The sequence below is a fragment of the Mustela nivalis genome (genome assembly GCF_964662115.1).
Source record: "Mustela nivalis genome assembly, chromosome: 2".
NCBI classification, from domain to species: domain Eukaryota; kingdom Metazoa; phylum Chordata; class Mammalia; order Carnivora; family Mustelidae; genus Mustela; species Mustela nivalis.
In genome coordinates this window covers 47,068,602-47,089,598 of record NC_139021.1, presented here as the reverse complement: position 1 = coordinate 47,089,598, position 20,997 = coordinate 47,068,602, and the positions used below count along the sequence as shown (strand labels likewise).

The 20,997-nt window shown below is 34.6% G+C and overlaps 1 protein-coding gene across 1 annotated transcript in view; it reads left to right on the top strand.

The window, feature by feature from the left end:
• CNBD1 (cyclic nucleotide binding domain containing 1) overlaps positions 1–20,997 on the top strand; it is a 511,440-nt gene that overhangs the window by 229,751 nt on the left and 260,692 nt on the right. Inside the window, exon 5 of the mRNA XM_082722613.1 lies at positions 18,089–18,234. Within this exon, the coding sequence (XP_082578739.1) occupies positions 18,089–18,234 (146 nt within the window). The remainder of the gene's footprint in view (positions 1–18,088; positions 18,235–20,997) is intronic.

Sequence of the window (20,997 nt, the reverse complement as noted above, 5' to 3'; positions counted from 1 at the left end):
CAGGAAGTGAGGGATATAGTGCAGATATCTTGAGAGAGAACCTTTGAAGCAGAGGAAGTAAGAAATGCAAAAGCCCTAAGATGGGAGTTTGCTTGGTGTGTCTGAAAGGTAGCAAAAAGACCAGTGTGACTAAATGGGAGTGAATAAATGGAAGAGTTTTAGAAGACAGACAGTTTGATCCATTATAAAAACTTGGGCTTTTACTTAGAGCCCGAGAAAAACCCAGGGACAAAACCTGATGTAACATTTTTATTTTTGTTTTTTAAAAAGATGTATTTAGTTGTTTTAGGGGGAAGGAGCAAAGGGAGAGAACCTTCAAGCCAACTCCCAACTGAGCAGACAGCCCAATGTGAGGCTTGATCTCACAACCCATAAATCATGATTTGAGCCAAAACCAAGACTCTGACTCTTAACTGACTGAGCCACCCTGTCTCCCCCAACTGATATATATTTTTTAATTTTTTTATTTTTTATAAACATATAATATGTTTTTATACCCAGGGGTACATGTCTGTGAATCACCAGGTTTACACACTTCACAGCACTCACCATAGCACATACCCTCCCCAACGTCCATAACCCTAACCCCCTTCTCCCAAGCCCTCTCCCCCCAGCAACCCTTAGTTTGTTTTGTGAGATTAAGAGTCACATATGGTTTGTCTCCTTCCCAATCCCATCTTGTTTCATTTATTCTTCTCCTACCCCCTTAACCCCTCCATGTTGCATCTCCACTTCCTCATATCAGGGGGATCATATGATAGTTGTCTTTCTACGAATGACTTATTTCACTAAGCATGATACCATCTAGTTCCATCCACATCGTCGCAAATGGCAAGATTTCATTTCTTTTGATGGCTGCATAGTATTCCATTGTGTATATATACCAAATCTTCTTTATCCATTCATCTTTTCATGGACATCTAGGTTCTTTCCATAGTTTGGCTATTGTGGACATTGCTGCTATAAACATCCCTTTGGATCACTACATTTGTATCTTTAGTGTAAATACACAGTAGTGCAATTGCTGACTCATAGGGTAGTTCTATTTTCAACATTTTGAGGAACCTCCATGCTGTTTTCCAGAGTGGTTGCACCAGCTTGCATTCCCACCACCTGTGTAGGAGGGTTCCCCCTTCTCCACGTCCTCGCCAGCATCTGTCATTTTCTGACTTGTTAATTTTAGCCATTCTAACTGGTGTGAGGTGATATCTCATTGTGGTTTTGATTTGTACATCCCTGATGCCGAGTGATGTGGAGCACTTTTTCATGTGTCTGTTGGCCATCTGGATGTCTTCTTTGCAGAAATATCTGTTCATGTCCTCTGCCGATTTCTTTATTGGATTATTTGTTCTTTGGGTGTTGAGTTTGCTAAGTTCTTTATAGATTTTGGACACTAGCCCTTTATCTGATATGTCGTTTGCAAATATCTTCTCCCATTCTGTCAGTTGTCTTTTGGTTTTGTTAACTGTTTCCTTTGCTGTGCAAAAGCTTTTGATCTTGATAAAATCCCAATAGTTCATTTTTGCCCTTGCTTTCCTTGCCTTTGGCGATGTTCCTAGGAAGAAGTTGCTGCAGCTGAGGTTGCTGCCAGTGTTCTCCTCAAGGATTTTGATGGATTCTTTTCTCACATTGAGGTCCTTCATCCATTTTGAGTCTATTTTCATGTGTATATAAGGAAATGGTCCAATTTCATTTTTCTGCATGTGGCTGTCCAATTTTCCCAACACTATTTATTGAAGAGGCTGTCTTTTTTCCATTGGACATTCTTTCCTGCTTTGTCGAAGATTAGTTGACCATAGAGTTGAGGGTCTATTTCTGGGCTCTCTATTCTGTACCATTGATCTATGGGTCTGTTTTTGTGCCAGTACCATACTGTCTTGATGATGACAGCTTTGCAATAGAGCTTGAAGTCCGGAATTGTGATGCCACCAACGTTGGCTTTCTTTTTCAATATTCCACTGGCTATTTGAGTTCTTTTATGGTTCTATATAAATTTTAGGATTATTTGTTCCATCTCTTTGAAAAAATGGATGGGATTTTGATAGGGATTGCAGTAAATGTGTAGATTGCTTTAGGAAGCAAAGACATTTTCACAATATTTGTTCTTCCAATCCATGAGCATGGAACATTTTTCTATTTCTTTGTGTCTTCCTTAATTTCTTTCATGAGTACTTTATAGTTTTCTGAGTATAGATTATTTGCCTCTTTGGTTAGGTTTATTCCTAGGTATCTTATGGTTTGGGGTGCAATTGTAAATGGGATTGACTTCTTAATTTCTTGGTCTTCTGTCTTGTTTGTGTAAAGAAATGCAACTGATTTCCATGCATTGATTTTATATCCTGACATTTTACTCAATTCCTGTACAAGTTCTAGCAGTTTTGGAGTGGAGTCCTTTGGGTTTTCCACATATAGTATCATATCATCTTCAAAGAGTGAGCGTGTGACTTCTTCTTTGCCGATTTGGATGTCTTCAATTTATTTTTGTTGTCTGATTGCTGAAGCTAGGACTTTTAGTACTATGTTGAATAGCAGTGGTGATAATGGACATCCCTGCCCTGTTCCTGACCTTAGCGGAAAAGCTCTTAGATTTTCTCCATTGAGAATGATATTTGCAGTGGGTTTTTTGTAGATGGCTTTGCTGATATTGAGGTATGTGCCCTCTATCTCTACACTTTGAAGAGTTTTGATCAGGAAGGGATGCTGTACTTTGCCAAATGCTTTTTCAGTATCTATTGAGAATATCATATGGTTCTTATTCTTTCTTTTACTAATGTATTGTATCACATTGATTGACTGGCGGATGTTGAACCATCCTTGCAGCCCTGGAATAAATCCTACTTGGTTGTGGTGAAGAATCCTTTTAATGTACTGTTGGATCCTATTGGTAAGTATTTTGGTGAGAATTTTTGCATCTGTGTTCATAAAGGCTATTGGTCTGTAATTCTCTTTTTTGACGGGGTCTTTGTCTGGTTTTGGGATCAAGGTGATGCTGGCCTCATAAAACGAGTTTGGAAGTTTTCCTTCATTTCTTTTTTTTTTTTTTTTAAGATTTTATTCATTTATTTGACAGAAAGAGATCACAAGTAGACAGAGAGGCAGGCAGAGAGAGGGAGGAGGAAGCAGGCTCCCTGTGGAGCAGAGAGCCTGATGTGGGGCTCGATCCCAGGACCCTGAGATCATGACCCAAGGTGAAGGCAGAGGCTTTTTTTTTTAACCCACTGAGCTACCCAGGAGCCCCCATTTCTATTTTTTAAAAGTTTCAGTAGAATAGGAATTAATTTTTCTTTAAATATTTGGTAGAATCCCCCTGGGAAGCCATCTGGCCCTGGGCTCTTGTTTGTTTGAGATTTGAGATTTGAGTTTTTGATGACCGCTTCAATCTCCTTACTGGTTATGGGTCTGTTCAGGTTTTCTATTTCTTCCTGGTTCCATTGTGGTAGTTTATATATCTTTAGGAATTCATCCATTTCTTCCAGACTGTCAAATTTGCTGATACATAGTTGTTGATAATAGGTTTCTATAATTGTTTGTATTTCTTTGGTGTTGGTTGTGATCTCTCCTCTTTCATTTATGATTTTATTAATTTGGGTCCTTTCTTTTTTCTTTTTGATAAGTCTGGCCAGGGGTTTATCAATCTTATTAATTCTTTCAAAGAACAAGCTCCCAGTTTTGTCGAATTGTACTATTGTTTTTCTAGTTTGTATTTCATTGATTTCTGCTCTGATCATTATGATTTCTTGTCTCCTGCTGTGTTTAGGTTTTCTTGGTGGTTCTTACCAGCTCCTTTGGGTGTAAGGTTAGGTTGTGTATTTGAGACCTTTCTTGTTTCTTTAGAAAGGCTTGTATTGCTATATATTTTCCTTCTAAGACTGCCTTTGCTGTGTCCCACAGATTTTGAACCATTGTGTTTTCATTATCATTTGTTTCTGTTATTTTTTTAATTCTTAATTTCCTGGTTGACCCATTTATTCTTTAGAAAGATGCAGTTTAGTCTCCATGTATTTGGGTTTTTTCCAAATTTCCCCTTGTCATTGAGTTCTAGCTTCAGAGCACTGTGGTCTGAAAATATGCAGGAAGTAATTCCAGTTTTTGATACCAGTTGAGACCTGATTTATGACCCGGGAGAGATCTATTCTGGAGAATGTTCCATGTGCACTAGAGAAGAATGTGTATTCTGTTGCTTTGAGATGGAATGTTCTGAATATACTGTGATGTCCATCTGGTTCAGTGTGTCTTTTAAGGCCTTTATTTCGTTGTTGTTTTTTTGCTTGGATGATCCGTCCATTTCAGTGAGGGGAGTGTTAAAGTCCCCAACTATTATTGTATTCTTGTCAATGTGTTTCTTTGATTTTATTATTAATTGGTTTATATAGTTGGCTGCTCCCATGTTAGGAGCATAGATATTTAAAATTGTTAGATCTTCTTGTTGGACAGATCCTTTGAGTATGATGTAGTATTATGCCTCCATCAGAAAGGATGAATATCCAACTTTTGTAGCAACATGGATGGGACGGGAAAAGATTATGCTGAGTGAAATAAGTTAAGCAGAGAGAGTAACAAATATCATGGAGGACATGGGGAGTTAGAGAGGAGAAGGGAGTTGGGGGAAATTGGAAGGGGAGGTAACCATGAGAGACTATGGACTCTGAAAAACAATCTGAGGGGAATGAAGTGGTGGGGGGTGGGAGGTTGGGGTACCAGGTGGTGGGTATTATAGAGGGCACAGATTGCATGGAGCACTGGGTATGGTGCAAAAATAATAAATACTCTTATGCTGTGACCAAGTGTCTCTGTCTCTGGGACACAGCCCCACCTGGAGTTTCCAAACCCAGCAGATCCCTGCACTCTTCCAGGGTGGTGTCCTGGATCTTGTGGGATACCTGCTCAAAGAGCAGTGTCTGACTGTGCCACTGATTACAGTTTAAGGTAATCCCCGAGTTGAGAGCTCACTCCTCCACTCCGTCTCTGTAGCTGGCTTCCCCGCTCTAAGACCTGTGAGCTGTGCTACACTCAGACACCCATGATCCTTCTGTGACCCCGTGGGACCTGAGACCACACTGTCCTGCTGGGGCTTCACCCTGGCTAGCCTCTGGAGCAATGTCCCTCAGTTTAGCAGACTTTTAAAAGTTCTGATTTTATGCTCTGTTGCTCCACTGCTTGCCAGGAGCTGGCCCCTCCCGCCAAGGTCTATCTTCCTGTTGCTTTGGATTCACTTCTCCACAGGTCCTACCTTTCAGAACGTGGTCGATTTTCTGTTTCTAGAATTGCTGCTCTTCTGCTCTTTGATCTGCTGTTGGATTTGTAGGTGTTTGGAATGGTTTGATAAACTATCTAGCTGATCTCCATCTATCTGATGTTATCTCAGCCTGCTACTCCTCTGCCATCTTGACTCCTTGATCTGCCTTATTTGATATATTTTTATAACAATTTTTGAAAGCAGGATATTGAAATCTTCACTATAAATTATATATTTGTCTATCTTTGAAGCTCTAATAATATTTGCTTTGTATGTCTGGTGATATTTGATTGGATACCAGTCTTTGTGATTATTTTACCTGATTAGACACTGAATATTTTTATATTATTATAAATAATTTTGAACTTTGTTTTAGAATTAGTTATGTTTATTGGAAACAGTAATCCCTTCAAGTTTCAACTTTAGGTTTTGTTAGGAAGGATCAGTATAGCGTTTAATCTGTGGTTATTTTTCCTTAATACTAATGCCAAAGCTTCATTAGTGCTTTATCCCATGTGCTGTGATTTACAAGCTTTTCACTCTGCCTTTTGGAAAAAGGAACTTCCCAGACATGGTTGAGCTCCACTTATTGTTCCCTCTGACATTTTCAGGTGGTTCAATTTCCAGCCTATTATAATTTATTCACATGGGAGCAATGATAATACTAAAGACTCAGTAGGTATTCCTTGCGAATTTTGGGAGATCTGTTTCTTTCTGCATTTTTCTCCTCTACAATAATTTTCTCTTTGTAATCTGGCCATCTTAAACTCTCCTGACTCTTGGATATGACTTTTCAATTCTGAGAGACTGGGTTCCCTCTACTCATGCGGTAGCATAGAAATTTTCTTTCTTCTGTACAGTAGGGAAATCATGCATCTTACCTTCATTTGTATTTTGTTTCCAGGAATCATGGTTTTTTTCTGCCTGATATTCAATGTCTCTAAAACCATTATTTTGTCTATGTTATCTCAGTTTTAATTGTTTCGGACAACAGAGTAGAACAAGTCCCTGTTAATCTATCTTTCCCAGAAGCAGATGCCTGAAGTATTTTCCTAGGTTTTTGTTTTTTTGTTTCGTTTATTTATTTATTTTTCCTTCTGTAGTGACTTGGATCAGTTGTCTACTTGGAGTGATCACTTGGCATATCTCACTTTCTAAATCTAAAACTAAATTCTTGTTCATTCTACTAAAACTTCCTTCTTCTGAAGCCTTTTTCATCTCATTAAATTCCACCACCACACTTAAAATTTCCTAAGTCCGGAACCTGATGGTCCTCCAAGATATTTTCCTCTTTCTCTTCAACTACTCAATCTAATTAAGAAGTAAAAATACTTCCTTACCAACTTCATTCCATGCCCTCATCCTAGGCATCCATCACTCTTGCCATATCTATTTCAAGCTCTTCCAAAGTTAAAAAACAAACAAAAAAAAAAAACAAACCACCCAACAATGACAAAAGACATTCTTCTTAAAAAGTATGTAAAACTGCTGGTGAAAAAGCAACAACAAAAAATCTGTTCTTTGAATCTCATATTATCCAGTGGACCATAATACAATGTTCCTATTTTAAATTTATTATAAATTGGATTATTATTTTAAAGGTTTTTTTGAATCCTTACTCTTATTTTAAATTCATTTAAATAAATCAACTCCTATTTTAAATGTAATATATAGTGTACCTTAGCTAACATGCTTGATGTGTCTTAACACTAAATTTAACTCAAGCATTTTTATGCATCCCAGAAGGAAATAGAAATGCATTAATTGTTATCAGTTTAAAAAAAACCCATTTGAGTGTCAAATGTTTCCTGCTAAGAAGCAAATATTGAAGTACATAATTGACATTATCCAACAATTTAGTTTTTCTTTTTACTCAATGCCTAATGGATTTTCTCTATATTGTCATTTTCTTATCAATCTACAAAAAAGCAACACTTTTATATTTAAAAATTAAAATATTTATATAACCATATACCAGCATATACCTACAGATATATATCTATATCTATATAGATATAGATTATGTGTCTCACGGATATGTATCTGCATATATTTGATATATAGATTTCAATATCTATTTCAATGTCTACCTACAGATATGTATCTCTATCTTCAGATATATAGAAATATGATGTTCAAAATATCTATAGGTATTGAAATCTAGATATGTAAATATTTTAACTACACACATGTCTGCAACTCTACCTATCCATCCATCTATTCATCTACCCATCCGTCTACCAATCAGATACGTGTGATGATTTGTGGCTTCATAAACCTATATTTACCCTCAAATTATGGAAAAGTTTAACTAACTTAATTAAATTTAAGTTTGTAAGTATTCATGGTCCTAGCATTAGATAAGGATATAATATATCTTGAAAAGTATGCTAAAGAGGAGAATTACAGGATATTTCTAATATTTTATTTTTCCTTGTTAGCATTTTGACAGTAATTAAGATGTGGTCAGAAATTTAGAAACTAAACATAACAGATTATTTTGGATTGGAAATTTTCAGAATGGCTTACCAGTCAGCTATCCTGCAAAGGAAGTCTCTTCAGTCATAATATCGATAATATTGGTGATACCAGTGTTACTCTTGTGGAAGTACAATTTGCCTGCTTAGCAATGAATTATATTGTGTTTTGCTTGGTCCATTAAATTCATTTAACATATTCCAAACTAATTTTAAAAACTTAACCTACCAAATGGAATTTTTTTATAGATAGTCTGCATTAACCTGACTTTAGTGCATTAGTTTTACAATACTCTAATTTATTCTTTATAGTCAGAGTGAACTTTCAAAAATGCATATCTGTTTAGTTATTCCTCTCACTAATGCTTATCTTTACCTTTCTTTATGATAAAGTCTAAAATTCTTCACAGGATTTACATGCCCTCTAGAATTTCCCCTGGCCTCTTGTGTTAGCCTCACTTTATGTCCAATTTCCCCATTGCCCTCTCTGCTCCAACTACTTTGGGCTTTCTTCCCTAAGTGTTTCTTGAATACTTGATTCTGAACCTTTGGACATGCAATTACTTGTGCATGCAACACTGTTATCTTCCCTTTCTCCATTGCCCAATTTATCCTTCAGGTGTCAGTTTACACACTCTCATTTCTGGAAATATTTTCTGAGCACCCTAGACTAGGTATGTCTTGGGACACAGTGCTGTACACTTTCACAGACATAAGTTGTGTTTACTGTCTGACTTTCTTTTTGGATTTATGGTTGTATGGGGCAAGGAACATATTTGTCTTTACTTTATTGGATGCCAAATAATAGAATAATTATTTATTTAGAATAATACCTGAAATTAACCTTTGCACAAAGCTATTTGTCAAATAAGAGAATGAATGAATGGTTAAACAGTAGAGGCTCTTTTTTAGGTGACCTCAAAAATCCAAAATGTGGGTAGAAGCTGTTGTTTGCCTTCTGAATCTGACACATAGTTATCACGTTCCTTTGAGCACAGAAGAGAGAAATAGGGTGATAATTTTAAGAATAATTAAGGTTCCTAACAAAATTGCTTGTCAATGTCTTTTACAGAAAAATCCATGTCATCAATTTTGTGTCTTGGAAACTGTCATTTCAAATGTCTAAGCATAAAAAAATATAGAAAATCTTAAACAAAAGTTCTAAACATCTGTGTGTTTTAGTAACCCATGGATATTTTGTTTACTACTGCTGAGTGTGTTCTGGGAGTGAGCTTACAGGTAACTTTTGAAATACATTGACCCATGAATAATGTAGGGATTAGGAGCACCAACACTCCCCCAACCCCCATCACTATGTAGTTGAAAATCCATGTATAACTTTTGACTCCATAAAAACTTAAAATACTAATAGCCTACTGTTTACCAGAAACCTTACTGATGGGCGCCTGGGTGGCTCAGTGGGTTAAGCTGCTGCCTTTGGCTCAGGTCATGATCTCAGGGTCCTGGGATCGAGTCCTGCATCGGGCTCTCTGCTCAGCAGGGAGACTGTTTCCTCTTCTCTCTCTCTCTGCCTGCCTCTCTGCCTACTTGTGATCTCTCTCTGTCAAATAAATAAATAAAATCTTTAAAAAAAAAAAAACAAACCTTACTGATTACATCAGCAGTCTGATAACATATATTTTATATTTTACATGTATTATATACCTATTCTTATAATACGCAAACTAAAAAAAAGTTATTAAGAAAAATCATAAAGAAAAGAAAATTCATTTACAGTGCTGTACTATAAAAAATCTGCATGTAAGTTGACCACACTGCTCATACCTATGTTGTTCAAGGGTCAACTGTTTTTAAGATCTAACTTATGCCCTTTTTTGTGTGGCTGTTGGAAACACTCAGGTCTCACGGGTTGAATTTGTGAAAGTGCTCTTTAATGAGGTTTTTTTTTTTTTTTTTTTTTTTTTTTAGGATTCTTAAAATTCTCAAGTTTCAGTGTGGAATCATGAATACGTAGAAACTAAAGCTGTTTGAAACTTGTTTTAGGATGCCCCCACACTTTTTTACAAAAATTCCAATTAACAGCCTAATTTATTATTTTCTTCAGTCCTATCCTTGTGAAGTGAAGGGATATCTGCAATTCTATTCTGGTGCTTAAAAGACAACATGTCTTTTAAGGAAAAGAAATCATCCTTTCCAAACAATGAGAAGAAAGAGACCTTTTTAAAAAATAACCTGTTTTCTAATCATAAAAGCATTTTTTAAGCTTGAAAGGAAGAGTTAAAGTTGCTGTCACTGATCTTTCAATTTTCAACTGTGTATTGGAATAGCAAAGAGAACCAGCTCATGCTGTGATTCTGATGTCTGCACTCCATATAAATGACCAAACTCAATTTCTGGAAAAACTGATAATAATCGACATTTGTCATATGAATTTGGATGATCAAATAAAATCAATTGTTATTCTGTTCATTCATCCTTGACTGATTAGGCAATTTAAATGAGAAGTCAGATAGAAAGTGATGTGCATATTAATGATTAATGATTTACAAAAAATTTCAAGTGCACACAAGATTCCAGAAAAATAATTTTATAGTGAATAACTCAAAAACACACAGAATAAATGGATAAATAAATGACATGGGGGTCACTTTTTAAAACTGTTTTAACTAATTTTATAAATGCTGCTTTGAAAACTACTGAGGAGGCACAAGGGTATGCATGTGTGTCCTTTAATTAAAATGATCTTTTTAGCTAGATTTTTCTGTCCCACTAATCTCTGGCTCACAAAACACTTGAAAAAATGTGTTTTTTTAAAGCCCAGAGATTTTAGTTGTGCAATTTCTGAAAATGTTCTTTTATGGGGATACACATCAGGGCATCAAATTCAAGCAAGTTTTTGGAATCTTTTAGGAGTTCGTGTGACTGGGCATACAGGGTATGTGTTCTGGGGACAGATGTATCCCAATTTAACGGACTTCCACGTATTCTGCTCTCAGCTGATGATTTACCATGCCATTTCTACCATTTTTTCTGTGAATTTAAATTTGAGGCAATTCCTCCACAGCCTTTGATTCAGGCTCATAATTTTACTTTGCTCTGTGTTCCTTACTTATACTGTCTCTTTTATTTTAACCTATATTTTATTCCAGATTCAAAGCCCTCTGTTTTTAATTAAGCTTAATTACCAATCCTATTTTTCTTCTTGTTGTTTCTTTTGCTTGACTCAGAGGTAGATTTACCTTGAAGATAATGAAGCTTAAACTGTAGGTCTATTATTTGATTTGCATGAGTCCCATCCAAGACCCTGGGAGAAGCCCTAGAAATGAATTCACATGTTCATAGTTCCTGTAAAATTTGCAAAAGTGAGCTATTTTGACTGTGATCTCTTCTTTCCCTTTGCCTGCCAATTTCCTTTACTTATATTTCACTTTCATGGCACCTGGCATTGGAGTGGCTTTAGGCATTTGGGGGATTCAGTTTATGGAAACTTGCATTAGAGATACATTTCAGTTTGGTCTATTGAGATATAATTTTTGGTTCTTAGTCACTGCTACATATGCCAGTTAATGCTTGTTCGGCTTCTGTATGAATGGCTATCAGGAATAGCCCTACCAAACACAGTGTACTCAACAGCATCTTGAGATGAAGAAGCAGAACCAGAGCTCTTATCACCATATACGACTGTTCTATGGAAGCCTGATACCAGACACGTGTGGGCCATGGATTGGCACATACTTTAGAATGTATGGAGAGAGTTAAATTTGTGGAAGAGCTTTCCAAATCTTATAGATCATAGATGAAAGAAATGTGGTCATGAATTTTCCCAAATTTGATAAGAATACTGAAATTTTATGTTACTCTACTAATAATCAGTTGTAAAGCTAAAAAAAATTTAAAGTTATTGACTAATTAAAAAAAATCTACCAATCAAGCTCAAGAGAAGACTCTATTCTGTCAATAAAAATTAATATAAAATTGCTCTCATAAAAAGAAGTGAAGATATATAAGAAATTCAGGACAAATTCTATAAAAATAAATATTATAAATGTATATAGGCAACTAATTAATAAAAGTATTGTAACATTTTTTTCTGGATTTTTATGGTGATTTAAAACCAACCAACTTTTAAAAATTATAATTTGTAGTGCTTTCTGCTCTTTCTAAATATCTATAATTGACTCTTGAACACACAGGTTTAAACTGTGGAGGTCCACTTATACACACATTATTTTTATTTGACAAATACAGTATGGCATGGTAAACATATTTTCTCTTCATTATTATTTTCATAATAATTTTTTATTTATATATATTTATAGATGTAATATATATTTATATATAACATAAAATTTGTTAATCAACTGCTTATGTTTAATCAATAAATTTTCTCCTCAACTGTAGCTTATTTAGTACATAGTTTTGGGGAAGTTAAAAGTTACATGTGGATTTTTTACTGTGTGGGAGGTTAGTGCCCCTAACTCTTGTGTTGTTCAAGGGTCAACTGTATTCCCATTTGTACCAATTTTTTAATTTATAAATTTGTGTTCTTTTTTATTTATCTGTCTGACTCAGCAAAACCTAGAACAGACCCTGCCTTAGCTCAATTAGCCTAATAACTGAAGATAAATGAAAATCACTGGAAGACTTGACTTAGTATAGTGGCTAAATAGATGGAGATCTGGATTCTAGAGTGAGACTACCTGGGATAAAATCCTGGCTCTGCTATTTATTATCCATGTGACCTTGGGCAAGTTACTTAACATATAGAAGACTAAACTTTCTCATTTTAAAAGGAAAAAGTTGGATTTGAAAATGTAATTTTTGTAATTATATGACAATATAAATAAAATAAAATACAGTGGGAAATCAACTAATTAAAAAAATAGAATATTTATGTTGAAAGGAAGCTTGGATTTCCCATAATTTTCCATCAGCCTTGTGAATTCCTCACATCTCCTTCAGGTGAACATGTTGGTCCATGCAGAAACTATACCTTATGTAGAAACTTATCTGTTCTCCTATTCCTTAAAGTAGTATAGTTATGCTTTTTTTTTTAAGTTATGCTTTTATTGACATTATTTATGAATACTTTATGTAAATTCAGTTTGAACAAACCGCTCTGTGACTGTGTGTTTTTGAATACTATTGCTCTTGTACAGTCCTTGTATAAAGAATCACATGATATTAGTGAAAATATCAAAAATTGAGACAAGTGGTAATCTGTTCTCTATTTGACCTGACTTATACATAGAAATGAATAAAATGTTATTTAAAAGAAAACAAAATAAAGCCGACCACAGCTGATTCTGCCTTCAAGACCAGAAATTAAGCATTTAGTGAAAATAGGAAAACAGCAAGAAACTACTGGGAGAAACATAAGCTTTCCCAAGTTCTCAGGGATATTAGAGGATTATCAAGTTTCCAACAGCACATGAGACTGAGCCTCCTGTAGATCTCTGTTTAGTTGGTTATTTTTAACCATTATTAAAAGAAAGTGTGAACCCAAACAGTAGGAGGATTTTGATAGGGAACAAACCCTTGAATTTTGTGTTTTTGTACACACACACACACACACACACACACACACATATTTCCCAAGGATCTGTTTTATTGTTCTTAATATTGTAATTGTACCTTTTAATTAGAAATAATTGACCTCTTTAAAACCTCTGTTCATAATTGCCAGACAGAATAATCCTATTCCCTCTTTACTTTGACAGCTCTTCAAGTTTTGAATCAGCTCTATCTCCATATACTTTTACTTCCAATTTAGAAAATGATTGTTTTGGGGCTCGTGGGTGGCTCATTTAGTTGAGTGTCTGCCTTAGGGCCAGGTCATGATCCCAAGACCCTGGAATCAAGTCCTGCATGGGGGGGTCCTTGCTCAGCAGGGAGTCTTCTTCTCCCACTCCCTCTGCTGTTCCCCCTGCTTATGCTTTTTCTGTCTCTCAAATAAATAAATAAAATCTTTATTTAAGAAATTGTTGTTTTGTGACAGGACCTAGAGATATTTTCTTTGATGTTTATAAGTCCTTGAAAAGTAAAAATTAATTATCATTTCTGACATTCATTTTAGAGACTTTCTTGGGCCTTCTGGGTACCCTTTCTGAATGAGGTCTTGCAATCAGAATTACTCCTGTTTTTTTTGCTTATTTTTCTTTTCTATTTGACCACCCAGGAATAGGAAGCTGTCTTTTCTTTTCTCTTTTTCTTTTCTTTCTTTCTTTCTTTCTTTCTTTTCTTTTCTTTTATTTTTTTTTTTTTTTGAGAGAGAGAGAGAGAGAGAGAACACGTGTGAGCTGACTGATAAGGACAGGGTGGGGGGCTGGAGATTGTGGAGGCAGAAGGAGAGGAAGAGAGAGAATCTTAAACATGCTCCATGCCCAGTTTGGAGCCTGACACTGGACTCCATTTCATGGATCTCATGGAGACCCTGAGATCATGACCTGAGCTGAATCAAAAGACTGACTGAGCCATCCAGGTGCCCTGAATAGGAAGGTATCTTAACAGAATTTCTGATACCTACATACTCAGAGAGTTCTTCAAATTTTAAATTAAGTGTAAATAAAAAAATAAATAATAGATCATGCAGTTCTTTTGCCAAGCTATATGCAGTAATTTAGAATGATAGTTTAACGGATGAAATTATACTTGACAATTATTATTTCAGGTATGGCCTAGTATATAGTTATCTTGTTTTAAAGGAAGAGGAAACCAGATGGTGGCAATAACTGATGAGATAAGTTGACATTTTAAATTTAATCAGTTATGTAAAGGAAACAATCTTAAAGAAGGTAGTAATTTCTGAATCATTAAGTTCTGGTTCATAAAATGGAATGTCTACAGTGAATATTTTAATTATGGTATTTTTCAATTATAAAATCAGATCATTAAGATTTACTTATAACCTTGCCCCTAGAGTATTTCTGATATATTTGCAATCATGCAATGTATGCCTTAATAACATGTCACCAATACTGCAGGTTTGTCTTTCTACCTAGGATTCTGTATTATATTCCTGATTCTGTAATAACCTAAATGATATCTTCTTGAAAACATGAAGTAGAATACTTCTTCTCTATTATTGACTACTTATTTTCAACTTTTAATATATTACCTAAAGCTATCATGTGTACCTTTCCACATATAATATTTGACTCTGTTTTAAATAAGAAAACTGTGCACTTTTTTTCCATTACAGAACTAATTAACTTGAGTGTCTAGAATTATTCTATTTAAATTTAGGGGGTTTTTTTGTGTGTGTGTTTCTGCACCTGCGTGTTTGTGTGTGGTATCTGTGCTAGCAGCATGATTTGCTCATAGCTCAACAATTTTTAGTATTTCAGTTTTTTTTATTATTATTATGTGTCCTTGAGGAAATTAACCTCCTTGATCCCCAGTTTAAATATTATTTTTTATAGCATATTCCCTTTACTTTATCCCCTTATTTGTATTTGACTGCTCTGATTTACTCTAGTTTCATTGACAAACATCCTGCCCAAGTTTAATGGCTGTGTTTATGTGTTCTGTAATATAAGTTGATTATATGTCTTTGGCAAAATTTTCAACACATGGAGACCAACTATTTCTCCAACCAGTGCCAGGAGGACAGAGTCAATCCCAAGATATACTTGCACTAACTCTTGGAAAAATGTAACTCTGGAAGACTAAATATTTTTACTAAACAGTCTTTAAGTCCTTGAAGAAAAACCATATAAATCAGCTAGTATGGGAAGCTCCGTGTATCATCAATATTTAAGTTAAATGGAGCCTGTATCAGAAGGCATGTAATATTTTACGAGGAAAATGCAAGGATTTTTGTTGTTGTTGTTGTTGTTGTTGTTTTAACCCTAATCTAGTAGATGGGGGACTCTTAGACTATAATTAGAGAAAAATGCAGAAGTTCTGTTTCATCTGCACATCTGAGTAAATGTGAGTGAACTAGTATTAGGGATGTAAAGGTCTTAAGAGAGCCCTAACCAGTGTCCCATTGTCCAGAGATACTCATTGAAGCAATCATACTCTCTCAGCACAAGAAATGTGAAAAATTAGCCAAGAGTGAAAAGGTAAGCAGGTTTACAAGAGCTTAACAAAAATCTAGATGATGTGTACCTACAACTGGAAACATTTAGGAATTCAATGGGTGCCAGCATGAATGCCAATGGTTATACATAGTAGCTTCATCTTATCAGATGCCAGTGCGCATAGATACTGGTCATCAGAAGCCAGTAACTTGTCATGACTCTATAAGCTCTTAGGTTTGACATAATCACCAAGAGAAAAAGAAGTAAAGGGAAAATCCTGAAATTATTTTGTTTCCAACTAATATGTTTCTAAATACTTAATATACTAACATTTTGCTTTTTTGTGATTAGCTGTATTTAGAGCTAGAAATAGACATAGGGGTGGATAATGAAAATTCAAGAAAATAACATTTTCTTTCACACCATTGTATGTGGTCTGATAACTCGTAATGATAATAATGACACTTAATTTTTTAAAAAAGTTCCTTTCTACTGGTAATAATTTGGGCATTATAGTTTTCCTAACATCTCTCAATGTATGTTTTTTGTTGTTGTTGTTAATCTAATTTCTCTCCTAAGAGCTTTTGTAGATCGAATAGGTAAGGAAAGAGTGGGTATGATGTATGTAAAAAACATTCCTGACAAATGGTAAAGGTAGAAATGAGAGAGAAGTGAAGGAAGGCCATGTTTAAAGAGAGGAAGTGAAGGCCAAGTTTCAGACATGAATGTCTTGATTTATCCTCTTGAGGATGGTAAACACAGGAGTGTATGTTAGAATCAAATGAAAAGTTCCATGAGAATTTCAGAACAATGGATCATGTGGATCATTTGTCAGGGTTTCTGATCTGTCTTCATATCTTCTGCATACCAGTAACCAAATCCAAGGTTCTGTTCTAGACAATGTTTTTAAATCCTTGTTTATTTCTTCTCCCTGTGACTTCCTGTCTTTTCATGTAGGCTACTTTAAGTTCTTCTGTAACAACAGGCTTGGTTGAGAAGGCAAAGCTTGTAATTAGGACTTTGGCACAGGATTAAGGGCCTTTATTTAATTGAGAAAATAGATCTTTCATAGTCAAATATCTTTCAATTTTTTTTTGTTGTTGTTGTTGTTATTGCATGGAATCAAGAAGCACTTGACTTTTCCATTTATGCCCCTCATTGCTAGATCTCTTCCATTGCTTTCTGTTTATGCTTGAAAACTATCCAATTTTAGGCCCTGATAATACATTGCAAGAAAGAAGTAGAGTTGAGCAAACAAAACGGTAACTTTCTGGCTCTTTCCATCTACTTTCTGTGAAACAGTGGGTTTCCTAGGTACTTGGTATGCCTTCCAACTTCCAATAAGTTATTGCAGACAACTTATATATCAAATGTTTGGCACTTTTTGTACTGTGATATTATTTTTTACCACCTCCTGTTTTATTGCTAAATCAATGATATACATTTTAGGTTTTGGTTATAAAATGTTATTTAATAACACTCATCTTTATTACTGCATCTGAAGTACACTCTTTTAAATGATGTTAACTAGGAAGCCAGTTTCCTCAAGACTGTTTCTTAAGACTATCTACTACATTAGTATTTTTCCAACTTCTATTTTCCTAGAACCCACAACAAAAAGCACAATATATTGTCATTTAGTAAATGTGTGCACACAACCACATGCATACCAGGTGTCTCAACTGGGCATTACATCTAAACTGGGACTATTTCTGGCAAACCTGCGTTTATGAGTATCCCAAATTCCCTTTCCAGATTGATTTTTCACAATAGATTTTTAAAAATTGCTTGAAAAATATTGAGCATTTAGCAATGGTATGATAAGTTAGTCTCTTGTGAATTTAGGATCAACATGAATTTTGTAACTTTATTATGGTATTATATATATTAAATAGTGAATTTAATGATTAAAGCAAATAAATACCATCCATCACAGGATGACTGTGTTTTATTTAAAATTACATGTGCATTTTTTTCAGTTAAAATATTTATCAAATGTTAAATTGCAGCTTCAGGATTTAAAGTATACACTGGATTAAAAAATCAATCTTTTTACTAAACAAAGGAGGTCTTTATTATTATAATGACTAATAGTAAAAGATATAGTCTTACAATTGAAGCACTGAGTTTTCTATAAAAAGAAGGTAAAGACATTAGGTAATTTCCTTAAGTTTCAAGTTTCACGGATATACATCTTAGTGCTGGAAAGAGAATAAACTCTAAAGTTGATTACAAAACAAAAATAGAGTATCATCATTGGTATTCTTAAGCAAACCTGTAATAAAAAAAGATGCAAATTTGAAAGCTTGAAAATCAGTAATTTTTGGTTTGTCTCTTTGTAGTTAAGCTGTGTTCTCTCAATTTGCTAATCTTTTTGATGTTGTTTTAAGGCCCATTTATAGGACACTGCGTGAACACAAAACTGTATGGAAAATGCTGAAAACAATTCCAGATTTGACCCGTCAGTTACCTGAGGAGCATCTGAAAATACTTAGTAAGAGTGTCACTTCTGAAACCTGGGTAAAAGGCAGCACAGGTAACAGACTAATCTGGAGGGAATTTAGCAACATAGAATGTGTGTCACTATTTTGAGTTCTCTATAATATTGATATTTTCACTTGATACATTAAAATGTGCTGTTTGTGTATATTTTGTTTGTAGTTATAAGTACTGAAATGAATAACATTCCACATTTTAGTATGGATGTCTTAATGATATACACTAGTGTTTTCTCTATGTTGGGTATGCATCACAATCATGCAGAGGACTCAAATTGCTGTGTTCAGTTCTAAAGTTTTTGGTTTGGTAGGTGTGGTATGGGGCTTAATTGCATTTCCAGCAATTTTCCAGGTGACACTGCTAGTATGCGACTATACTTTGAAAACCACTCATTGATATACACATTTAATGACAATCTAGCATTGGATTATATAGTTAAGAGAGCAAATGGTCATAGCAATTAACTGAGTTATCCAGATATTGACCCAGATATTGGGCACAAAACCTCTCCAGGCAGATTTTAGTTTCCCAATTTTAAATTTCTAGTCCCTTTACCAAGGATACACTGGGTACATTAATAGAAGTACTTCATATTGTAATTTTTGAGGGGTATACAAACACACACACACACACCTGACACAACAGAATTCAATACCATTTTTTGCATTTGTGAAATACCTATTAGAAAAGTAGAATTAAGTTTATTTAATATATTATTTATGTCAGGGGATATCCCTAATTTTATCCCCAATTTATTTCTCACAGACACAAATAAAAGTATTATTCTTGGGGCACCTGGGTGGCTCAGTGCGTTGGGCCTCTGCCTTTAGCTTAGGTCATGATTCTGGGGTCCTGGGATCGAGTCCCGCATCGAGCTCTCTGCTCAGCAGGGAGCCTGCTTCCCATCCCCCAACCTCTGTCTGTCTCTCTGCCTACTCGTGATTTCTCTCTCTCTGTCAGATAGAAAAATAAAATCTTTAAAAAAAAAAGTATTATTCTTCTTCTCCACAGATGAGAACCGTAAGGCATATAATATCATGCAGAATATTCCTGATTAGAATTGAATTTCAAACACACTTTAACTCACTCTGTGTCTAATATTCTGCTGTTTTTATAAAGTGGTTCATCAGGATCATGCCTTAAAAATATAACTGTAATTTCAGAGAACATGTGTCTTTTGAAATATGTCATATGTCTGTTGAAATATTTCAAGACTTTTCCCCCAGTGGTCATCTCTTACAATTAGTTTCATTTAAGCTGACATCAAGCAATGAAAATTAAATCACAGGAGTTTGCAAAGGACAAAATGATTTTGAAAGGCAAGAAAGAACATTCACCATAACCTTGCATTAACTTGAGGATAGTAATTTAAAAATTAATTTGTTTTTATCATAAATCCCTGAAATTATACTTATTATGGTAAAAATATGGAAACAACCTAGATGACCTTTAATAGAAGATAGATTACAATGATACATATCTTTCATGGAATAAAAGGCATACTAAATTATGATACATGTATCCAACGAAATTCTAGGCAGTTGTTAAAAAGAATGAGGTAGATCTCTCTGTATATTGACATGGAAACTTATCAAAATTATTAAAGACAGTAGATAAAAATAGAGCAATTGTGGAGTTATATAAATAATATGGTTATATTTTCACATATTTATACAAATCTGAAGTTATATATACAGATGTACTGCATATATACATATATAAAAATTCATAGTAAAAAGACATAGAAGTAGCTCCAGGAAAACAGTCCAAAAATAAGTATTTTTAAAACCATTACCTTGGTGGAGGGAAGAGTTGAGGGACAGTGAAGAATTAACTCTTTCTTCTACATATATTTCTGTTGAATTTTTAACAATAAAGATATATTCACGGGTTTGTGTTTGTAACTGTGTGTTTTTTTTTTTTCAAAAAGGTTTTAAAATTACAATTCAAAGCAAAAACTGTATTCTGATGGTATCTTAAAAGTTGGGTAATTGGCTATTAAAATGTGAACTTTCATTTCTTGACAAATATATATCAACTTTTATTTCATCTTTCATATTAAATAAGGTTTTTCAATTCATATTTCAATAGAACATATTTTCAAACAGTTTATAAAAAATACATGTCTCTGTCTTTACATATACCTGTGTCAAAATCCTTCTCTTGAGTTTTTAAGACGTCTGATTCAGACAGTCCAAATCTGTTTCACTACCCAAGCAGTCAATTCATTAAATATCTGAACTTTGTAAATCTCTTCATTCATCCAACTTAAAAAAAAAAAAAAAAAAGGTATAACCAAGTGTCTTTCTCTCTTTTCTTTACTCATGCGTGCATTTCACCTCTGCTGCTGTTATTTAAAGTATTCCCCCTAGGAGCCCCTCATCACCAGGCTGCTGACTTTAATCTGAGGCTGAGGCTTTGGTTTCTCTCCTGCAAGCCTACACAGCTGTTTGCACCTTCTGGTCTCTTCTGGTGGGTTCTTTGGAACTTTGGAATTTAAGGCAGCTTCCTAAACCCCATTACTCACTCACCCTCTCACTCAGCTTTCTTAAACAATAAAATATTAACAAGATAACAATATTATGATTTTAGTTACTGGCTAACACATATACATATCTCTAGTTTAAGTGAAAATGGCACTACAACATAATATAGATATCTAGCCAAAGATATATGTTACTTAATTCGAAAGATTTCAAGAGTTTTCCATTGGATCTCTTATATTTTGGCCTGAGCAGCAGGCATTTTTAAGATTGGCAACCTAAAGCTCATGAAAGCTAAGAGAATTAACTTACTTCAG